This window comes from Mus caroli, chromosome 14 (genome assembly GCF_900094665.2).
Source record: "Mus caroli chromosome 14, CAROLI_EIJ_v1.1, whole genome shotgun sequence".
Classification (NCBI taxonomy): domain Eukaryota; kingdom Metazoa; phylum Chordata; class Mammalia; order Rodentia; family Muridae; genus Mus; species Mus caroli.
Window position 1 is genome coordinate 12,603,724 of NC_034583.1, and position 16,616 is coordinate 12,620,339.

General features: G+C 45.3%; 1 protein-coding gene across 1 annotated transcript; it reads left to right on the top strand.

Annotated features, from left to right (window-relative positions):
• The first annotated feature begins 10,036 nt into the window (after positions 1-10,036).
• Positions 10,037-15,960, top strand: LOC110308945. Its single transcript, XM_021181315.1, has 3 exons — positions 10,037-10,093; positions 13,015-13,145; positions 15,588-15,960. The coding sequence occupies exons 2-3, from the start codon at positions 13,024-13,026 to the stop codon at positions 15,859-15,861; spliced, it is 396 nt and encodes a 131-aa protein (XP_021036974.1). The 5' UTR covers positions 10,037-10,093; positions 13,015-13,023; the 3' UTR covers positions 15,862-15,960.
• The last annotated feature ends 656 nt before the right edge of the window (positions 15,961-16,616 follow it).

The following is a 16,616-nucleotide window of genomic DNA, read 5'->3' on the forward strand; positions in this document are numbered from 1 at the left end:
CCTCCTGCCTCCTGCCTCCTGCCTCCTGCCTCCTGCCTCCTGCCTCCTGCCTCTGCCTCTGCCTCTGCCAAGTGCTGGGATTAAAGGTGTACTCCACTAAGCCCAGCTTAACCTGTCAAATTTCTAAAGCTACCAAGTTCTCTAAATCTTTGTTCAGTTATTCTTCCAAAAAGTGAGCAAAACAAATTGGTAACATTTAGAAACATTCACAACAGCTTCTATATTGCAAACAACAGTGCTTTTATATTCTGATAAATGTTACCAATTGCACACCTTAGGAAATCAGATTTTTCTTAAATTGTGTACTGTAGAGAGGTCCCTCTCCTACAGAGAGCCTCCTGAGCATCTTCATTTCTTTCTGAGACCCTTTCTGTTATATCTGAAGGGACTCCAAGAAACTGAAGAACATCTAAGGAGAACTACATTTTATTGTGGAAATGGAGTGTGCATGACTAAGAATTCTCATCACACAGAAAGCATAAACCATCCATCTCCCACATTCAATTCTACAAAAAGAAAACAGATGCACAGTAGGGACTGGACGTTCTGGAAAATGTCTTGTGTGGAGCCACCAGCTTTGCAGATGCCCATAACTCCCTTCAGTGACTGAGCCAGTCACAATGGAAATCCTCCTAAGCTGAGAACAAACCCCAGAGAGGGTTCAAACAAATGGTCCACAGAATCAGTGGGACTCTACATAGGGTGAGTAGAAGACAGGAGATACATCAAGATTAGACCCTTGAGTGAAGCTATGAATAGAGGAAATCGTGCTGGTGAAAGGGAGCCCGGGTGTAGCAGCTGAGGGATCAGGTATGGGACCTGTGATTTCGAGGTAATGGCAGCTGTATTCCAGCATCCCTGCTGAGCATGAGTGAAGGGACAAGGCTAGAGATGCCCCAGTAGGAAGCTGTAGTTGCAACTGTCTGGATGTGTGCCACATCAGAGCAGGGAGAGGACAGAGGGTGAGGACATGTCTTAGAAGACAGTGTTCATGTCCAAGTGGAGCGAGAGGAAGCATCATGGAGTGTGGGAAGATATGATTGGAAGTACTGAGAGAACAAGGCATATGTAGTGTCCCAGAAAATGGAGAAGGCTTTAAGGGGACAGTTGAAGGTGCAGAAATGGAGGTGGATGTTCAATGGATAAATTTCTGTGAAGCCTTCCAAATATCAAGGAAGTCACTTCTGAAGATGCAGAAGCAGGCAGTGAATGATCCAGAGAGGACCACATCCCATAAGTCTGACCAACATGCAGCCAGCCTTCTCCATCCTGCTTTGCACACCTTCTGTGCACGTTCCTGCTCTCTCTTCCCTTTTACCCAGCACTGGGGGGAGCTTCTTAGACAGGTTTCCTAGCTCTGAAGCTTGCAAAGGTTTGGCTATTTCTTTTTGTTTTGAATTCTGAGAACGGGCCTTTCTCCCAGAGGCCAGTAGTTAGGTAGGGAAGCTTCACATTAGAAGTGTGAAGAGGTCTGGGTCCCCAGAGAACCTCTGGCTAACGAGTAAAAAGGCAGGATTCTGACAGCTGCGCTCTATGTTCAGGCTTAGTCTGGAATGAGGCTTCCTGGGACTGCTCCCCGTGAATCCATCCTGCAAGCTTCCGAGGGACAGTGAAGCCCTGCAGTTCTGCCCTGGCTCTTAGACCTGCAGATTGTGAGTGCCAGTGTAAGTATGCACATGTGAGAGGCATGTGACGGTTAGAGGCTGGTGTCCCATGTCTTCCTTAGTCATCTTAGTTTTTGAGACAGTCTTTCACTGACCAGAGCTTCAGATTTCAGATCTTTTGGATGTTTTAAGTATCTGTACATTCAAAGGAGGAACCTTAGGATGGAATCAATCCTAAACAAGCAACCCATTCGTGTTTCAATACATGCTTTGTACTCACGACCTGAGGTTAGCATTGCACAGTGTCTTTAGAATGTCTGTATTTTATTGTCACCTGCTCTGGGAGGCTAGGGATGGAGTTTCCCAGTAGTGTGATGTTAATTTCAAGTTAGTGTTCCAGAAGTTTCAGATTTTTGAGCATTTCAGGCTTTATTTGTTTGTTTGCTTTTGGGTTAGATATTCCTCACTCACAGTGAAAGAAAAGACCAAGGCGGCACTGGGTGCAATGGGCTTGATTCAGTGTTCAACAGAAAGCCACTGAAGGTTTGGGGGTTGGCAAATTGTGACTTGAATTATGATATCCTTATGGAGGATAATGGAGCCGGCAGGGATTGAGTGGGAAGATGGAAGGTAGTTCAGGAGGCTTGCTGTGGTAGGTGTGGGTCAGGGAGGATGTGAGCTTTGAGCATCAAGTAGAGCAGCTTGATGTATGCAGAGGTAGGTGTGTGTGTGTGTGTGTGTGTGTATTTCACACCTCTTTCTTGTCAGTATTCCTACATAGGTGTGTGTGTTCTCCTTCACACCTCTCTCTTCTCAGCATCCTTGGAAGATGTTGACAGCTATCTGGATAATGTTTCTTTTTTCTTTTTTCTTTCAGTTTTTCAAGACAGAGTTTCTCTGTGTATCCCTGACTGTCTTGGAACTTACTCTGTAGGTTATCCACAAACTCAGAAATCCGCCTGCATCTTTCTCCTCAGTGCTGGGATTAAAGGTGTTCCACTACCACCACCTGGCTTGGATAAATTTTCAATACAGAAAAATAAATCACAAGGCTGAAAGAATACATCAGAAAAAAAGAAGTGTAGCCACTCTCCGTCCATAGCTTTGCCTGAGGAGTCATTGCTGTAAGACAGATTCATTGCAATTCACATAGATTTTTTTTTTCCTGGCTGGGTGTCACAGCTCACATCTGTAATCCCAGCATTCAGGAAACAGAGATGGGAGGTTTGACCCAAGTTTTAAGATTATCAGAGAATTCCAAACAAGACATAGCTCCAGAGCAAGAACCTCTCTCTCAACAAACAAAACAAAACAACAACACGGAACAACAATAACAAACAGATTTTTTTGATTGTCCAGTGAGACATTGAGCCAGATTCCTCTCCTTAGCACAGAAAAATACTGGGTGTATAGACTTTTCGTCTAAAATGGGAACTAAGCATACTCTCGTGTTGGGGTTTAATCACACTGCAGAACACTGTTCTTTTAGCCACTTAGATCCTATGTCTCTCGATTTTTCCTGTTTCCTGGGTCATCCTATTTCACATCAGCAAATAAGGCCAGCCTTCTTCAACTTCTATCAGTGTCTAGGTGTCACGTTCCCAGGTGTCAGCAAATGCAGAGATCCAAATGGCTTCCACGGTCTTCTTCCTTTGCCACTTTAATCACATGGCTTCCCAGATGATGTTGGAGAAACCTGAAGCCTGATCTTATTGGTCCCACTAATGATCGTGTAGAACTAAATAATTCAAATTGCTGGTGAGGGTTTGAGGGATTCCCCCACCCCCGAACCCAGCTTTCTGCAGCTGTAGTCTTGACAGCTCATAGAGTGCAGCGTCCATCTGCAGTGCTCCTGCTTTTGCTGCCAGCTCTTCACAGCTGAGAAACTGTGGGATTTAGTTTTTGAAAGAATATAGAAGTATTATTAGCTATATGTGAGTCTGTGGCCAGCCTGGGTTATACAAGAACCAGTTCTAGTGCAATAATAAACCCCCCACTAAAAAGTCCAAGCAGGATAGACTTGAGAGTGGGCCATCTTTGATGAGGTCCTGGGAGAATGAATGTAGGTCTCACCTGCTTTTTTCACTCAAATCCTCCCTGGAGCGCATGAGGAACCAGTGCACAGTGCTGAGCTGGATTTCTATATTGGACCTTCTCTGTACACATAGCCACAGGCTTAAGTCACCGTAGCGTTATGATTCTCCATTGTTGATCTCTTTTCTAGTGTTTGCAAGTAAATTTAGGGGAAATTCTGCAATGCCAAGGATCCAGGGGAAGGTATTGGGGACTGCATGGTTTAGAGTCAGTCTGCATGGCCCCTCTCTGGTATCAGTTGGGCTGTTTTTTCTTCTATCTAGTTCATGGCTGTTGGGGTGCAGGTCACTGCCATCAACCTCACAGGAACATGGCACTGCTCCTACACCATCCAGGTAATAGGATTTCAGGACCTGTGGTCTCCAGGGCCAGGAGACATTGCTCCCTGTGACATGTGACACGTGACACTGAGGAGCTCAGCCCCATGCTGATTGCCTTAAAGATCACAAGTGGGTAACCCACATGTGTTTCTGTTTGATCTGAGCTGGTGTGGGGAAAATCCTAAAAAGTAAAACCTGTCTTCATAACTCTGAGTGCATACATTTACACCCTCTCTGAGTGCATACATTTTACACCCTCCCATCTTCCCCATCTCTCCCTGGATGTCTCTGAAGCCATAATAGACACACCACTTACACCCTTACTCCCATAACACACAGTCAGCTTCAAACTGCCAGTGCAAGTGTGTTCCAGCTCTGTACAAGCTTCCATACTGCATGGAGCAAGAGTCTGTATTCCCTCACCGTGGTACTTCTCAGACCACCCATGATGTGGGACCAGCTTTAAACTGGTCAATCTGTCACAGATCAAAAATTTGTAAAACACAGAAGTCCCTTTTTATCCATGGAGGACACATTCCACCTTTTCCCCCTGCCCCTCCCCCCATGGATCTTTCCACTCGAGCATGTGCACATACACACACAAACACATACACACACACATGTGCATACTCACAAGCACACTCACACACACACCTTGCAACACATTCACAATACACTTCATTTTATTTATTATCACTGTTATTATTATTGCATCTATATGTATAATCATATAGATTATGGATGGAGGCACTTACATGCTAGGGCTCATGTGTAGAGGACAGAAGATATCTTTCTGGAGTCATTTCTCTCCTTCCTCCTTTAAATGGGTCCTGAGGCCTAAATTCAGGTTATCAGGATTGAATGTCAAGTACCCTTACCTGCTGAGAGACATCTTGCTGGCCCTCTATGTTTTCCTGTATGTACTACATCATTGCCACACGGTACCAAAATTAATCTGTCCAAGTTCAGTGCCCTGGTGTCTCCTCTCATTACACGAGCTCTGTGGGGACATCATTAAGTTAAATAAGGATTTCTTGAATGCAAGCACTGTAATAGACAATTATTGATACCAAGGCAGTTACTAATTAAGGGGCTGGTAGTGCACATAACATGGATAGCCTGGGTAAAGGGATCCAGGATGAGTCAGGTGGGACAGAGGACACTGTGAGATAATCACACTACTTAAAGACACGTTCAATTGAAAAGTCATGAATTGCTTATTTCTGGAATTTTCCATTTAACATTGTCAAATCACATTTGAGGGAATATAACTGAAAGTTCAGAAAGAGAAACTACAGATAAAGGCAGGGCTGAGTGGGATGGAGAAACTGAAATATAAAGTGTAAAACCAGAAAACAGAAATAAAACACATACACAGATACAGGCCCAACTTTATATTAGTTTTAAAAGAAATAAAATGGCTCCATTAAGTCACTGTATGATTCTATTTAACTGTCAGTGTCTGCAGTATTCTCATCATAGAGGAGTATCTACCATGAGCATGGTCCTCAAAGACTCCCAGACCTCTTCACTTTTGTGTCTGCTTGTGCCATTCCCATCACGGTTCAGCCTCTCTTTCCTCGACACCTTTGTTATCATTTGGGGGCATAATTTCCCTGATTAAGTTGCTTTGGTCAGGATATTTTATCACAGCAACAGGAAATGATATTAAGTCATAAAGCAAATGTCCAAACTTAAAGCTGCTCAATTGAGTTTTTTCTTGTTCAATAAAGAAGCTCAAGGATGCCATTGAGCTCAATTCTACTCTACAAATCTTCACTAATTTAGCCATAAGACTCGAGCTGTTTACTATAAAGAACCCCCTACACTCAGCTCTCCTGGCTGTTGCCAAGGGAAACCACCTGAATATCCTACCCTATTCCGAGTGCCTGGCTCACGTGCATTTTGAGCAAGCACACAGAAGGTTCTAGGATTAGAATCCATGTTTGGACACAGTGTTCCTTCACCCCAAACTTGAAATTTCCTGGTTGTTTTCCTAGCTTAAAAATTAGGACTTGGGTTGGAGAGATGGCTCAGAGGTTAAGAGCACTGACTGCTCTTCCAGAGGTCCTGAGTTCAATTCCCGGCAACCACATGGTGGCTCACAACCATCTATAATGAGGTCTGGCTCCCTCTTAAGGCATGCAGGCATACATGCAGACAGAACACTGTGTACATAATAAATAAACAAACAAACAAACAAACAATTTTTTTTAATTAGAACTCTTTAGAGATCCCAAAAGGCTATTCTAGGGGATGCTGGAGACACTTCATCTGACCCCAAAGACCATCCTTGAAAAAGAATGACTTCAAAAACTCCAGCATGTTCATCACAGCCATCTTAGCAGGGTCACTGGGGGCACATGCAGAATCTGACCTCCACACTCAGTTCTTCTCCGAAGTTGGAGGTCAGACTGTTACTGTTGCTACTTCTTAAGATTTCAGGTTTGTTTTTGAAAGGAAGGAACATTAAACCTTGTAGAGAGAGTTGTAGTATGATGGGCTAGGGGTGTAGCTTAGTAGGTCAGAGAGCTTGCTTAGCATGCACAAAGCTTGGAGCTTGATCCTCAGCACCTCATAAAACTAAGTGTGGTGGCACACACCCGTAACCCTAGCACTCAGGTGGACAGATCCATAGTTCAAGGCCATCTCCTTCTATATAGCAAGTTCAAAGCCAGCTTAGTATTTATAAGTTATCATTTCAAAACAATTTGTGATATATATATATATATGTATATATTTAATAGCAAATGGACACTTTTATCACAAGGATACACAGATACCACACAAGTGCATATGCTTGGTGCATGCATGGGAATGTGCATATATATACCTCATTGCCTTACATAGAAGTCAAAAGTCTCTGCATGAGGCTCTTTGTGAGTGTGAGAACCAGCATTCAGCCAGGATGTGCAAATGATAGGAGTTAAGAATGTCCCACACGCAGCAGCTTATGGCTGGTGTTTCCTTTCTGCTCCACGATGGTAAATCTCTGCCTCCTTACCTTAATAGCGGAGAACCATGTGCAGCCATTTTCCCTCTGTCATTAAATACTGACCTCAGATCTTGTCCATCCTGATAGTTTTGGATATTCTATGTTTGCTGAAGATTCCCAGATCTTAAGTGTGGATCATTGTATTCAACCCATAAACTCCATTGCCCCTGGAACACTGCCGTTCGGTGCCTTGTTGGTATCTTAACCCCAGCAACTGAAACAAGTCCATTTCTTTTGTTTTTCTCTTCCCAGATCTATTCTATAAATATCACTTCTCTGATACAAGATACCATGGCACCTTCAGTTCTGTCTGCCTCTAACGTCTCCCTGTAGCAGAACCCAATTAATACTACTCAAATCAACCCCAGCGGCAGTGGCAGTGCTCCTTACTACCTGCCCCAATGTTCTGGGTTCCAGAATTAAACACACACACACACACACACACACACACACGCACACGCACACGCACACGCACATCCACACGCACTCTCAATGACTGAGTCACTTACTAACCCTCCACAAGGCTAACACACTCTCAACCGATATTCCTGAGTTATTACTGACTAAAATCTATATTCCATCTTTGCTGCTCTGGACCCAGACCTCTAGTCCCTTTGCTGCATTTTCCCACACCTACATAATGACTATCTCTCTGTCTTTCTGCACCTCTCAGGCCTGATGTCTCTCTTCCTTCCCTGACAGGGTGGCTATATCTCTCCCTCCTCTTTGGTCCCTTGCCCAGGAATCCCAAAAGTCTGGCCTGTCTCCATGCCGGGCAACTTTATTTATCAATCAAAACTAACTGGGGGCAGGGTTCCCTCAGTTTCCTACATGTGGATATATGGATTCTTGTGTAGTTTTGGGGACCAGATAAACATAATACAAGTGGCATTAGACCAAATTCACAACATCCCCCTCCCCACTTCCCTCTGTCTGGTGCCTAAACACCTAGAGAACACTCCCCTTACCCTGAGAAGCTGCCCAAGCTACTCAGAACAGCCTGAACCCCATCGCACACTCTTATCAAACCTGGTCTGCCCTTCCACTTTGTTAACTATTGTGAGCATTAGTTAATTAGGTACTTTCCCATTACAGGCTAACCCCACTGACAGAAAGGAGCTTCCTTCCCAAGTTGCTTAAGTCATGGCTTTATCATAGCCACAGAAACCCTAAGTCAGTGTCTAAGGACTTCCAGGTCTGCGGCTATCTCCACCTTCCTAGTCTCATTTTGTATCATCTCATCTCATCTCAATATTAAGAAATAGAGGTAAGACATGTGGGACCACGCTAACAAACAGGCATAAGAACTGGTAAGGTTGAATGAGCTCAAACCCAGGGGAAGGGGACAGGGGCTGGGGAAATATCTCCAAGATTTGACAGCAGGAGTGGAGCCATTCCCTCCCTGCCTGTCTCTGCACCTGCTCTGAAACTTGAAACCACACCTCACTGAGAGGACCATGGACACTCAGTCACATAGTGTAACACCGGGAGTTCTTCTCCACACTAATGAGGTATCTAAACAGACTTAAGCCTTCAGCTAATGAGCTTCCCTTCCTGGGTATCCCTCCACCAAGGGCATTTAATCCCTGGTTCACCCTGTATAAAGTGTATGCATTCACATCCACCATAAAAACAAAGCAATAAGAACAAGGAAGGATCATCTCAGAGAACTGCTTCATTATGGATCGCTGTGGGGAAGGCCTTTGACTAAAGAGCCATGCCTAAGACTCCCGAGGAAGGCTCTCTTCCCTCTAGCCCCTCGTTCTCGGCCCTCACTCCCAATCAGAGCATATTTTGCTCATCCCCCATCCGCCTGTGGGCATGCTCCCGGAGGGAAGGCAGATGGTGAACTCCTGCTTTTGTTAATCGAGGCTTCCTTACTTTTTTATGGTATGCTTTGGTGCTGGAGAGGAACCCAGGCCTCAGGTACTCTACCTCATGGAGCTACACCCCAATTATTTTTACCCTCACTTTATTTGCATATTTAACTAATATTACTAATTTGTATAGCTGAAAATTCCTATATTCACTTTTTTTTGTTAGTTTTGTTTTCTTTGTTTTTGAGACAGTTTCACTATGTAGCTCTAGCTGGTCCACAGCTCTATACGTAGATCAGGCTGGCCTTGAACTTACAGAGAGTTGCCCACCTCTATCTCCCAAGTATTTGGATTTAAAAGCATGCACCACCATACCGAGCTATGTTTACATCTTATCTACATGAATACTTAATGTTTGTTTAATTTTCTCTCTTTTATTTATACCTACTATCCCTATATACCAAACAATAGTGTCAACATTCTGGTTTTTATGCAGCTAATACTTTGCACAGGATCTGAGGATGCATGCACAGCTGCCATAAGATTCAGCTGTGTAACAACAGCTCTCAGTCTGCAGGTCACAACCCTTTTGGCAACCCTCTAGCTCCAAAAAAATATTTACATTATAGTTTGTAACAGTAGCAAAATTATAGTTATGGAGTAGCAGAGAAATTAACTTTATGGTAGGGATCATCGCACTGTGCGGAGCTGTATTAAAGAGTTGCATCATTGGGAAGGTTGAGAACCACTGGAGCCGGGCATGGTGGCCCATGCCTTTAATCCCAGCACTCGGGAGGCAGAGACAGGCAGATTTCTGAGTTCGAGGCCAGCCTGGTCTACAGAGTGAGTTCCAGAACGGGCAGGGCTACACAGAGAAACCCTGTCTTGAAAAACCAAGAGAGAGAGAGAGAGAGGACGAACCACTGGACTATGGCGTGAACCCTTGTCCTTTGCAGGTGTCAGAAATCCATGGCACCGGGAACAGATGCCTCAGAACTGCCAGAAACCCATCAGAACCACACATTTTCAAGCTGGACATAGTGACGTACCCCTATAATACCAGCACGCACACAGGAGGCTGAGGCAGGAGGATTCTGAGTTTAAGGTCAGCTTTGAGCAGCAAAACCCTGCCTGAAAAAATGAAGTGAAAAAGTACCCACTCCCCAGCCTCCACCACACCTCAGACTTGTTAAATGAAACCTGGGCCACAGGCTGGAGAATGGCTACCACAAGCTGGGTGAGCTTCCCATTGAAAAGACAAAGGTGACACTACCCTGTTCTGATTCCATTTTGTGTGTCCTTAGACGGTTCTCAGCCCTTCCCACAAAAGCCACGTATACCTTGGCAACACGTTTGAGATCTCCATGGCCTTGACTATGGTCCAGATGTGCTGAACAGAGTAATTGGCCCGTTATGTCTAAAATACCTATTAAGCTCTGCCAGGAGTGAATGTTTCAAGTTTACTCTGACACTCATCTAACTGATGTATCTGTGTGGCTTTGCCTTAAAAGCTCTGTATCCCTGAGCTCAGGCACCGAGAAACATTTTGAAGGGCTCAAGCCCCTCTTTGGTCTGGCTATTAATAAAAGGACTTAAAATTATTGTCTAAATCAGTATGGCTGTCAATAAGTATCTCACGTGGATCATAACATTGGAGGCCACACGAGATTTCCCACCCTCTGCTCCATGAGACTCAACCTTGCTCCTGGTGTTCCTGGTGCAGGAGAGGCTGCAGGGGAGGCTCCTTCCCCGAGCATTCCAGGACCCCACACCTCTCATTGAGTCCGGAGAGGTCCGGAGTGACTGCTGTGTTCCCAGCGAGGAATCCTTCTGTCACTGGTAGGAGGTGACTCTGTAGACTGAATTATGGGTGGTGAGCATGTGCCCCCATGGAAGCCTTCTGGATAAGAGAGATAGGCCCCGAAAAGGGGGTCTCTTCTGGGTAAAATGGATGGATATTTAAGGCCCTCGTCCTGGTTTAGGAAGACAATATTCGACAGGAAACTCTTTCCTAGTCCCCCTTCCACACTAAATTGGACTGTCAAGAGTGGGGACTCTGAATCCTGGTTCAGCCTCTCATGTGAGGTCTGGTTTCGGTTTTGCTTGAATGAGTGACTGGCCAACTCTGTGGATTATTGAATGCATGAAAGGCAAGTCTGGCCCAGAGAGCTGATTGAACGTGTGACAGGCACGTTTGGGATTTGTTTAATTGATTTCTTGATTTTGCTGTTGGTGTTTTTGTTTTGTCCCAAACCGGATCTGATGTCTGTCCAACTGTTTAAAATTCTGCTGTTTTCCCGTATTCTGCCAATAGGTGGCACCCTCTGCCGATGTTAGCTCCTTGTCTTTTGATTTGCACCCCAGTGCTTCTCTTACCCAGGCCCTACAGTTGGGGGTCTGTCCCTAGCCCTGGCCTTCTTCATGTGGCAATGTCCCCCGGGGCCTGGGTAGGCTGGATTCTCTGTGGGCTCTAGCGAGGGTGCGGGATGGAGCCCTTCACTCCTCTTGGCTCTGAGTGGAGCCTGGGCATGGACAGTGGCCTTCGTGCACCCGTGCAGGGAGGCTGCTGCTCTCTTCACCTACTGCCCTGCCAGCTTCTAAGGCACCTTTGGCTTCCCAGCTTAAGGGCCCACCATGCCCCATACTGGATTCAAGTCCCAGCATCTGTTTTTCTGTCACATAGGACGCTTCTCCCTCCAGAGGCAGGAGGGCAGTGGTTTAAAGAAGGGCGTCACCTTTTCCTTGATCTCTATACCCCTTTCTCTACTTCAGATCTGCATAACTGGAAGACACAGAGTCCCTTTTTCTGATAAGCCCAAGCCCCCAGCTCTCTTCTGGAATCTGTCCCGTGCACCCGTTTCCCTACCTGGAATTTTGTCAGTAACTCCTTCTGACCAGTTACTCCTAAAGGAAAAGGGATACATGGGGCATAGAACTGAATTGAGATAAAGGTTTTTTGGGGGGCCTCAGCTGCTGGTATGAATGCTTTTAAAACGCTACTCGATTTGAAGCAGTGTTTCCATCCAAATGGCCCGATTGGGACCCCAATACATATGCAGGTTCCCAGGCTGTGGACACTTGTCACCAGAATCTTATGACTGGAATTCAGGGTGCAGCTTGCCACCACTAATTTGTCTAAAACTACTGAGGCCCAGAAGAGTCTCCTGGGGCATTTCTTGAAGATTGGAAGAAACCTTCAGATCTTACATCTCTTTATTCATTAGCTCAAAAAAAAAAAAAAAAAGTTAGAGTGTAAAATTTGGCTTTTGTCACTCAGTCAGCTCTGGACACCCATAAGAAAATCTCCAAAAACTAGAGGGCTTTTCAGGGATGAAGACATCTCAGTCCATCAAGGTAAAAGTTAATAACTGAGACTCTACAGCAGAGGACAGGCAAGATGCCTTGGCTGCTGCTGAGCTGCATGAAGGCAAGCAAGGTTTATGCTGACTGCATTCCAGTCAGCTCACTCTGAGGCCCTACAGCTCATACTGCACTGTTCTGTATCCAAGGGAATGATCCTCAAACAAACAAACAAACCAAATTTACCAATGTAATGATGCCAATACAGGGAGCCACAGGCAGGTGGTGACTCGCTCCTTTGTGGTGGACTCGGACTGCTCTTTCTCTTTTTGGGCAGAGATATTCTTTGAAAATTAGGTACCATTGTGATAGCTAAAGAAATTCCATGTTCATGCTAGGCATCCATCTTGGTACCGAATAGCTGGTTTTCCCCGACTCAAGTTCCTAGAAAATAAATTCTTGGGAACCCTGACTCCTTAATCCCCTGCCCAGAAATGTACAACTATGGCCATCTGCTTGTTATGATATGACTAATGGCTGGTTTTGGTTTTTATAACCTGCTCATTCAGACATTCACGGACTGTTTTGCAGTCACCTTGAGCATCTAATCTTGGCAGAGAGGGAAAGCTCTTCTGGATTTCACCCTTCTTTCACCTGCCTCTGGCTAGCATGTCTCTGATTTGGGCCAAAGACTGTGGGTGACCCTGCCGGTGGCTTTAATAAATTTGATTAATTAAAATCTGAATTGAGTCTAGGGATCTTTTCTGGGTGTTCTTGAACTCCATGACACCATCATCACCTTTACTCTTCAAGAAACTCAGATTTTCTTTACCCCTGCCTACCAATTCAGCTGAACTGCTCTCTGTATAAAGAATATCTTCTAGTTCTCCCGGATGCCACAGCAGAAACAAATCCAGGCCCAAGGACCCTGCTCCAGGATTTGCAACAACAATTCCCTAAGATACAGGCTGAGAGAAGTCCTCCTGGCATGGCACCACACCACCCACCAGTTCTGGTAAGTCTCTTCACTACAGCCACATCAGTGAGAGTCTGGTGATATCCTTGGAAGCCAAAAGCTAGACCAGAAATTGCTCCACCTATCAAGAGGCTGTTTGAAAGTAATTACCTTACCCCCATGGCAGTTGGCTTGGAATTTACCTTTCCTGCATGTGCATAAACCAGAGACCTCAGGTTATCAGTCAGTTTAATATCTCCAAGAAGCAAATAAATGGACAGAAATCATTCCTCTTACAGTTCCAAATCTCACCAGACTACCAGGTCTATACAGAAGTAAGCCTTAAGAATGCTTACTTCTGCCGGGCGTGGTGGCACACGCCTTTAATCCCAGCACTCGGGAGGCAGAGGCAGGCGAATTTCTGAGTTCGAGGCCAGCCTGGTCTACAAAGTGAGTGCCAGGACAGCCAGGGCTACACAGAGAAACCCTGTCTCGAAAAACAAAAAAAAAAAAGAACAACAAGAATGCTTACTTCTTTCTCTATTGCCCTGGTGCCAGTTAGCCAGCCCATGTTTGCCTTTAAATGGTCTAATCCAATCTGTAGTGAGACTAGCCAGATAACCTGGACATGACTACCTAAAGAGTTCAAAAAGCCCCCTACACTCCAAAAAGACATTACAAAAAAGACTTAACAGGATTCCGGGTGTCACAACGCAGGTCAACTCTGCTCCAGTATGTAGATGATATTCTATTGACAGGCACTAAACACTGCCATCTGTTTCAAAGTCACAAAGACTTGCTCCAACTGCTCCAGACATTTCATCTCCAAGAAAAAGGCTCACTCTGCCAAACAAAGACAAGACCACTCCACAAGGTAGGAGAACTTTCAGCACCACCCAGAAGGAATCCATGTCCCCCAAACCAAGAAGCAATTAAGATAATTGCTGGCCATAGTAGGTATTTCAGGCTCTGGATTCTTGAGTTGGGTGAAATAACTCAGACCCTGTATTTTGTTACTGGACAGATCTGCCTTTGAAACAGACTGAAACAGAGGAACAAGCTTTTGGGGACCTAACACAGACTCTAACCCAAACTTCAGCTTTAGCCACCAGATATCACTAAACCATTCCACCTTCTCATTCATGAGACTCAAAGGATGTTTTGATTCACACCCTGGCACTCTGGCTAAGGCCCGTAGTGCCATCTTGTTTGCACAGCATAGCCACAACTGCTACACAAGTAAGGGATACTGACAAGCTCACCTTGAGCCAGAACCTGACTTTAACGGCTCCCCATGCTGCAGGAGCCCTCCCAAAGGGACAAATGACTAGTGGGTGTCAAGTACTCTCATCAGTCAATACCAGAGTCTACTGCTTCATCAGCTCCATCTCACTTTTCCTGGGGTATAGTCTCAACCCTGTGACATTGATGCCTGATGACAACCCTGAGGTCCTCCTCCCTGACTGTGGGAACTTGCTGGACATATGTCAGGCTAGCCACCCAGACCTCTAGGACACTCCCCTACTTGAGGCAGAGACCTACTGGCAGCTGAAGGAAAGACGGTTAAAAAAACAAAGACAAAATTGTTGCTTTCCTTAAAGCAATCTGACTCCCCAAGGAGGTGGCTGTTATCTATTGCAAGGTGCATCAAGCAGCCAACACACTTGAAGCCCAAAGCAATCACAGGGCAGATGAGGCAGCCCAACTAAAGCAGCAGAGATTTCTGCAGAGCCCCTTTCTGTCTTGCCCATTGCTTTTCCTGGTACCCAGCTCCTTCCCCCATCCATCTAATCCCAGGAAGAAGGGGACAGGAACAGTCCCTAGAAATACTAAACAAGATACAACTGGACCAGGGATCTTACCAGACTGAGTGATTATCTTCCAGGTACCAGATTCTACATCTCTGAGAGATGGCTGCTCAGGGTGCCTCTTAATATCACTCCTGAACACAGGTTAATCCAATGCAAAGACCAAAGGATTCCCCACCGTTTCTCTGAAGAGGCTAGCCCCTGGTGAGAAGTGGAAAGCTGATTTCACAGAGATGAAGGCTTCCCACATAAGGCAATGTTAATGTTTGTGGACACCTTCTTGGAATGAATAAAAGCCTTTGCTACCTGGAGGGAAGATGCTCTGACAATGGTCATGACTCCTTTCCACGTGATCATTGCTACACTCAGGCTGCTCCTGTCTATTGGATCAGATAATGGTCTGTCTTCACTTTCACCATAGCCAAGCAGTCAGTAAGTCCTTAAATGTAATCTAGGAGTTCCACTGTTCCTACCAACCTCAGAGCTCTGGACAGGTTAAACTTCTCTAAATTGATTTTGGAAACTGGTGAAAACTGGTCCAACCTGTTACCTCTGGCTTTTCTTAGGACAAGATGGATTCCCTATAAGGCAGAATTCACCCACTGTGAGAATATGTTTGGAAAGCCATTCCCTTGTTGCCCTGTTTAAGAGATCCTATCATTGAGATCAGTCACTTTTCAAGTCTCTCCAACAGGTCCAAACTACAGTCCATTCTAGGGATGGAGACATTTTTCCAGATCCTTCTGCAGTGCCTCATCATTCATTTTGATCCAGGGACCAACATTAAGAAGTTTCAGAAAAATGGATTGACACCTGCCTGGAAAAGACTTCATGCTGTCATCCTGACAACACCAAATGCAATCAAGGTGGAGGGATATCTGCCTGGATTCACCACTCCCTTGCCAAGCCTGCTCCAGACCAGGACCAGAAATGGACTGTCTCATCTGGACCAGATCTATTCAGGCTAAGACTCTCTCACAGTAGAACACATGATTAGTTATATACAGCTCCCCCCTTTTCTGCCTCTTGTAATGATACTCTCACAGTTACTCTTAACTCAGAAACTTATTTTGCTCCCATAGGAACTTAGTTTGCCTGTACCATGGGTCTCACCTGCTGTATGGCCTCAGAACATCCGTATAACAATCCAGTATTAAGTATTGTTGTGTGTGAACCCCAAGAGAATTTTTATTCAGGATCAGAGGGGGCCTTTTATTCCCCATTTGGACAGGAGAGAGTTCCCTCTCCTCATTCCAGTGATGATAGAAATGCTGCAGGGACTGCTGCCTCAAATTCTAAGGCCCTAATTGGGGGAAATGGGCCCACAACAGAGAAGTTATCAGATAGAAGCAGACCTCAGGCTCCTTCAGTTCTCTCTCTCTCTCTCTCTCTCTCTCTCTCTCTCTCTCTCTCTGCTCCATGTACAGGTAGAATCTCTGACAGAAGTATCTTCCCACACCAGTTAGGCTTAGCCTCTATTTTCACGTTCCAGAGAGGACTTTACTTGACATTGGGAGAGGATTGTTGTTTCTGTACTAACAAATCAGGAGTTATCAAACAAAGAGACTTTACAAAAAGTTAAAAATGATTTAGATAAAAGACAACCTGAAGCTGGGCGTGGTGGCGCACACCTTTAATCCCAGCTCTTGGGAGGCAGAGGCAGGCAGATTTCTGAGTTCGAGGCCAGCCTGGTCTACAAAGTGAGTTCCAGGACAGCCAGGGC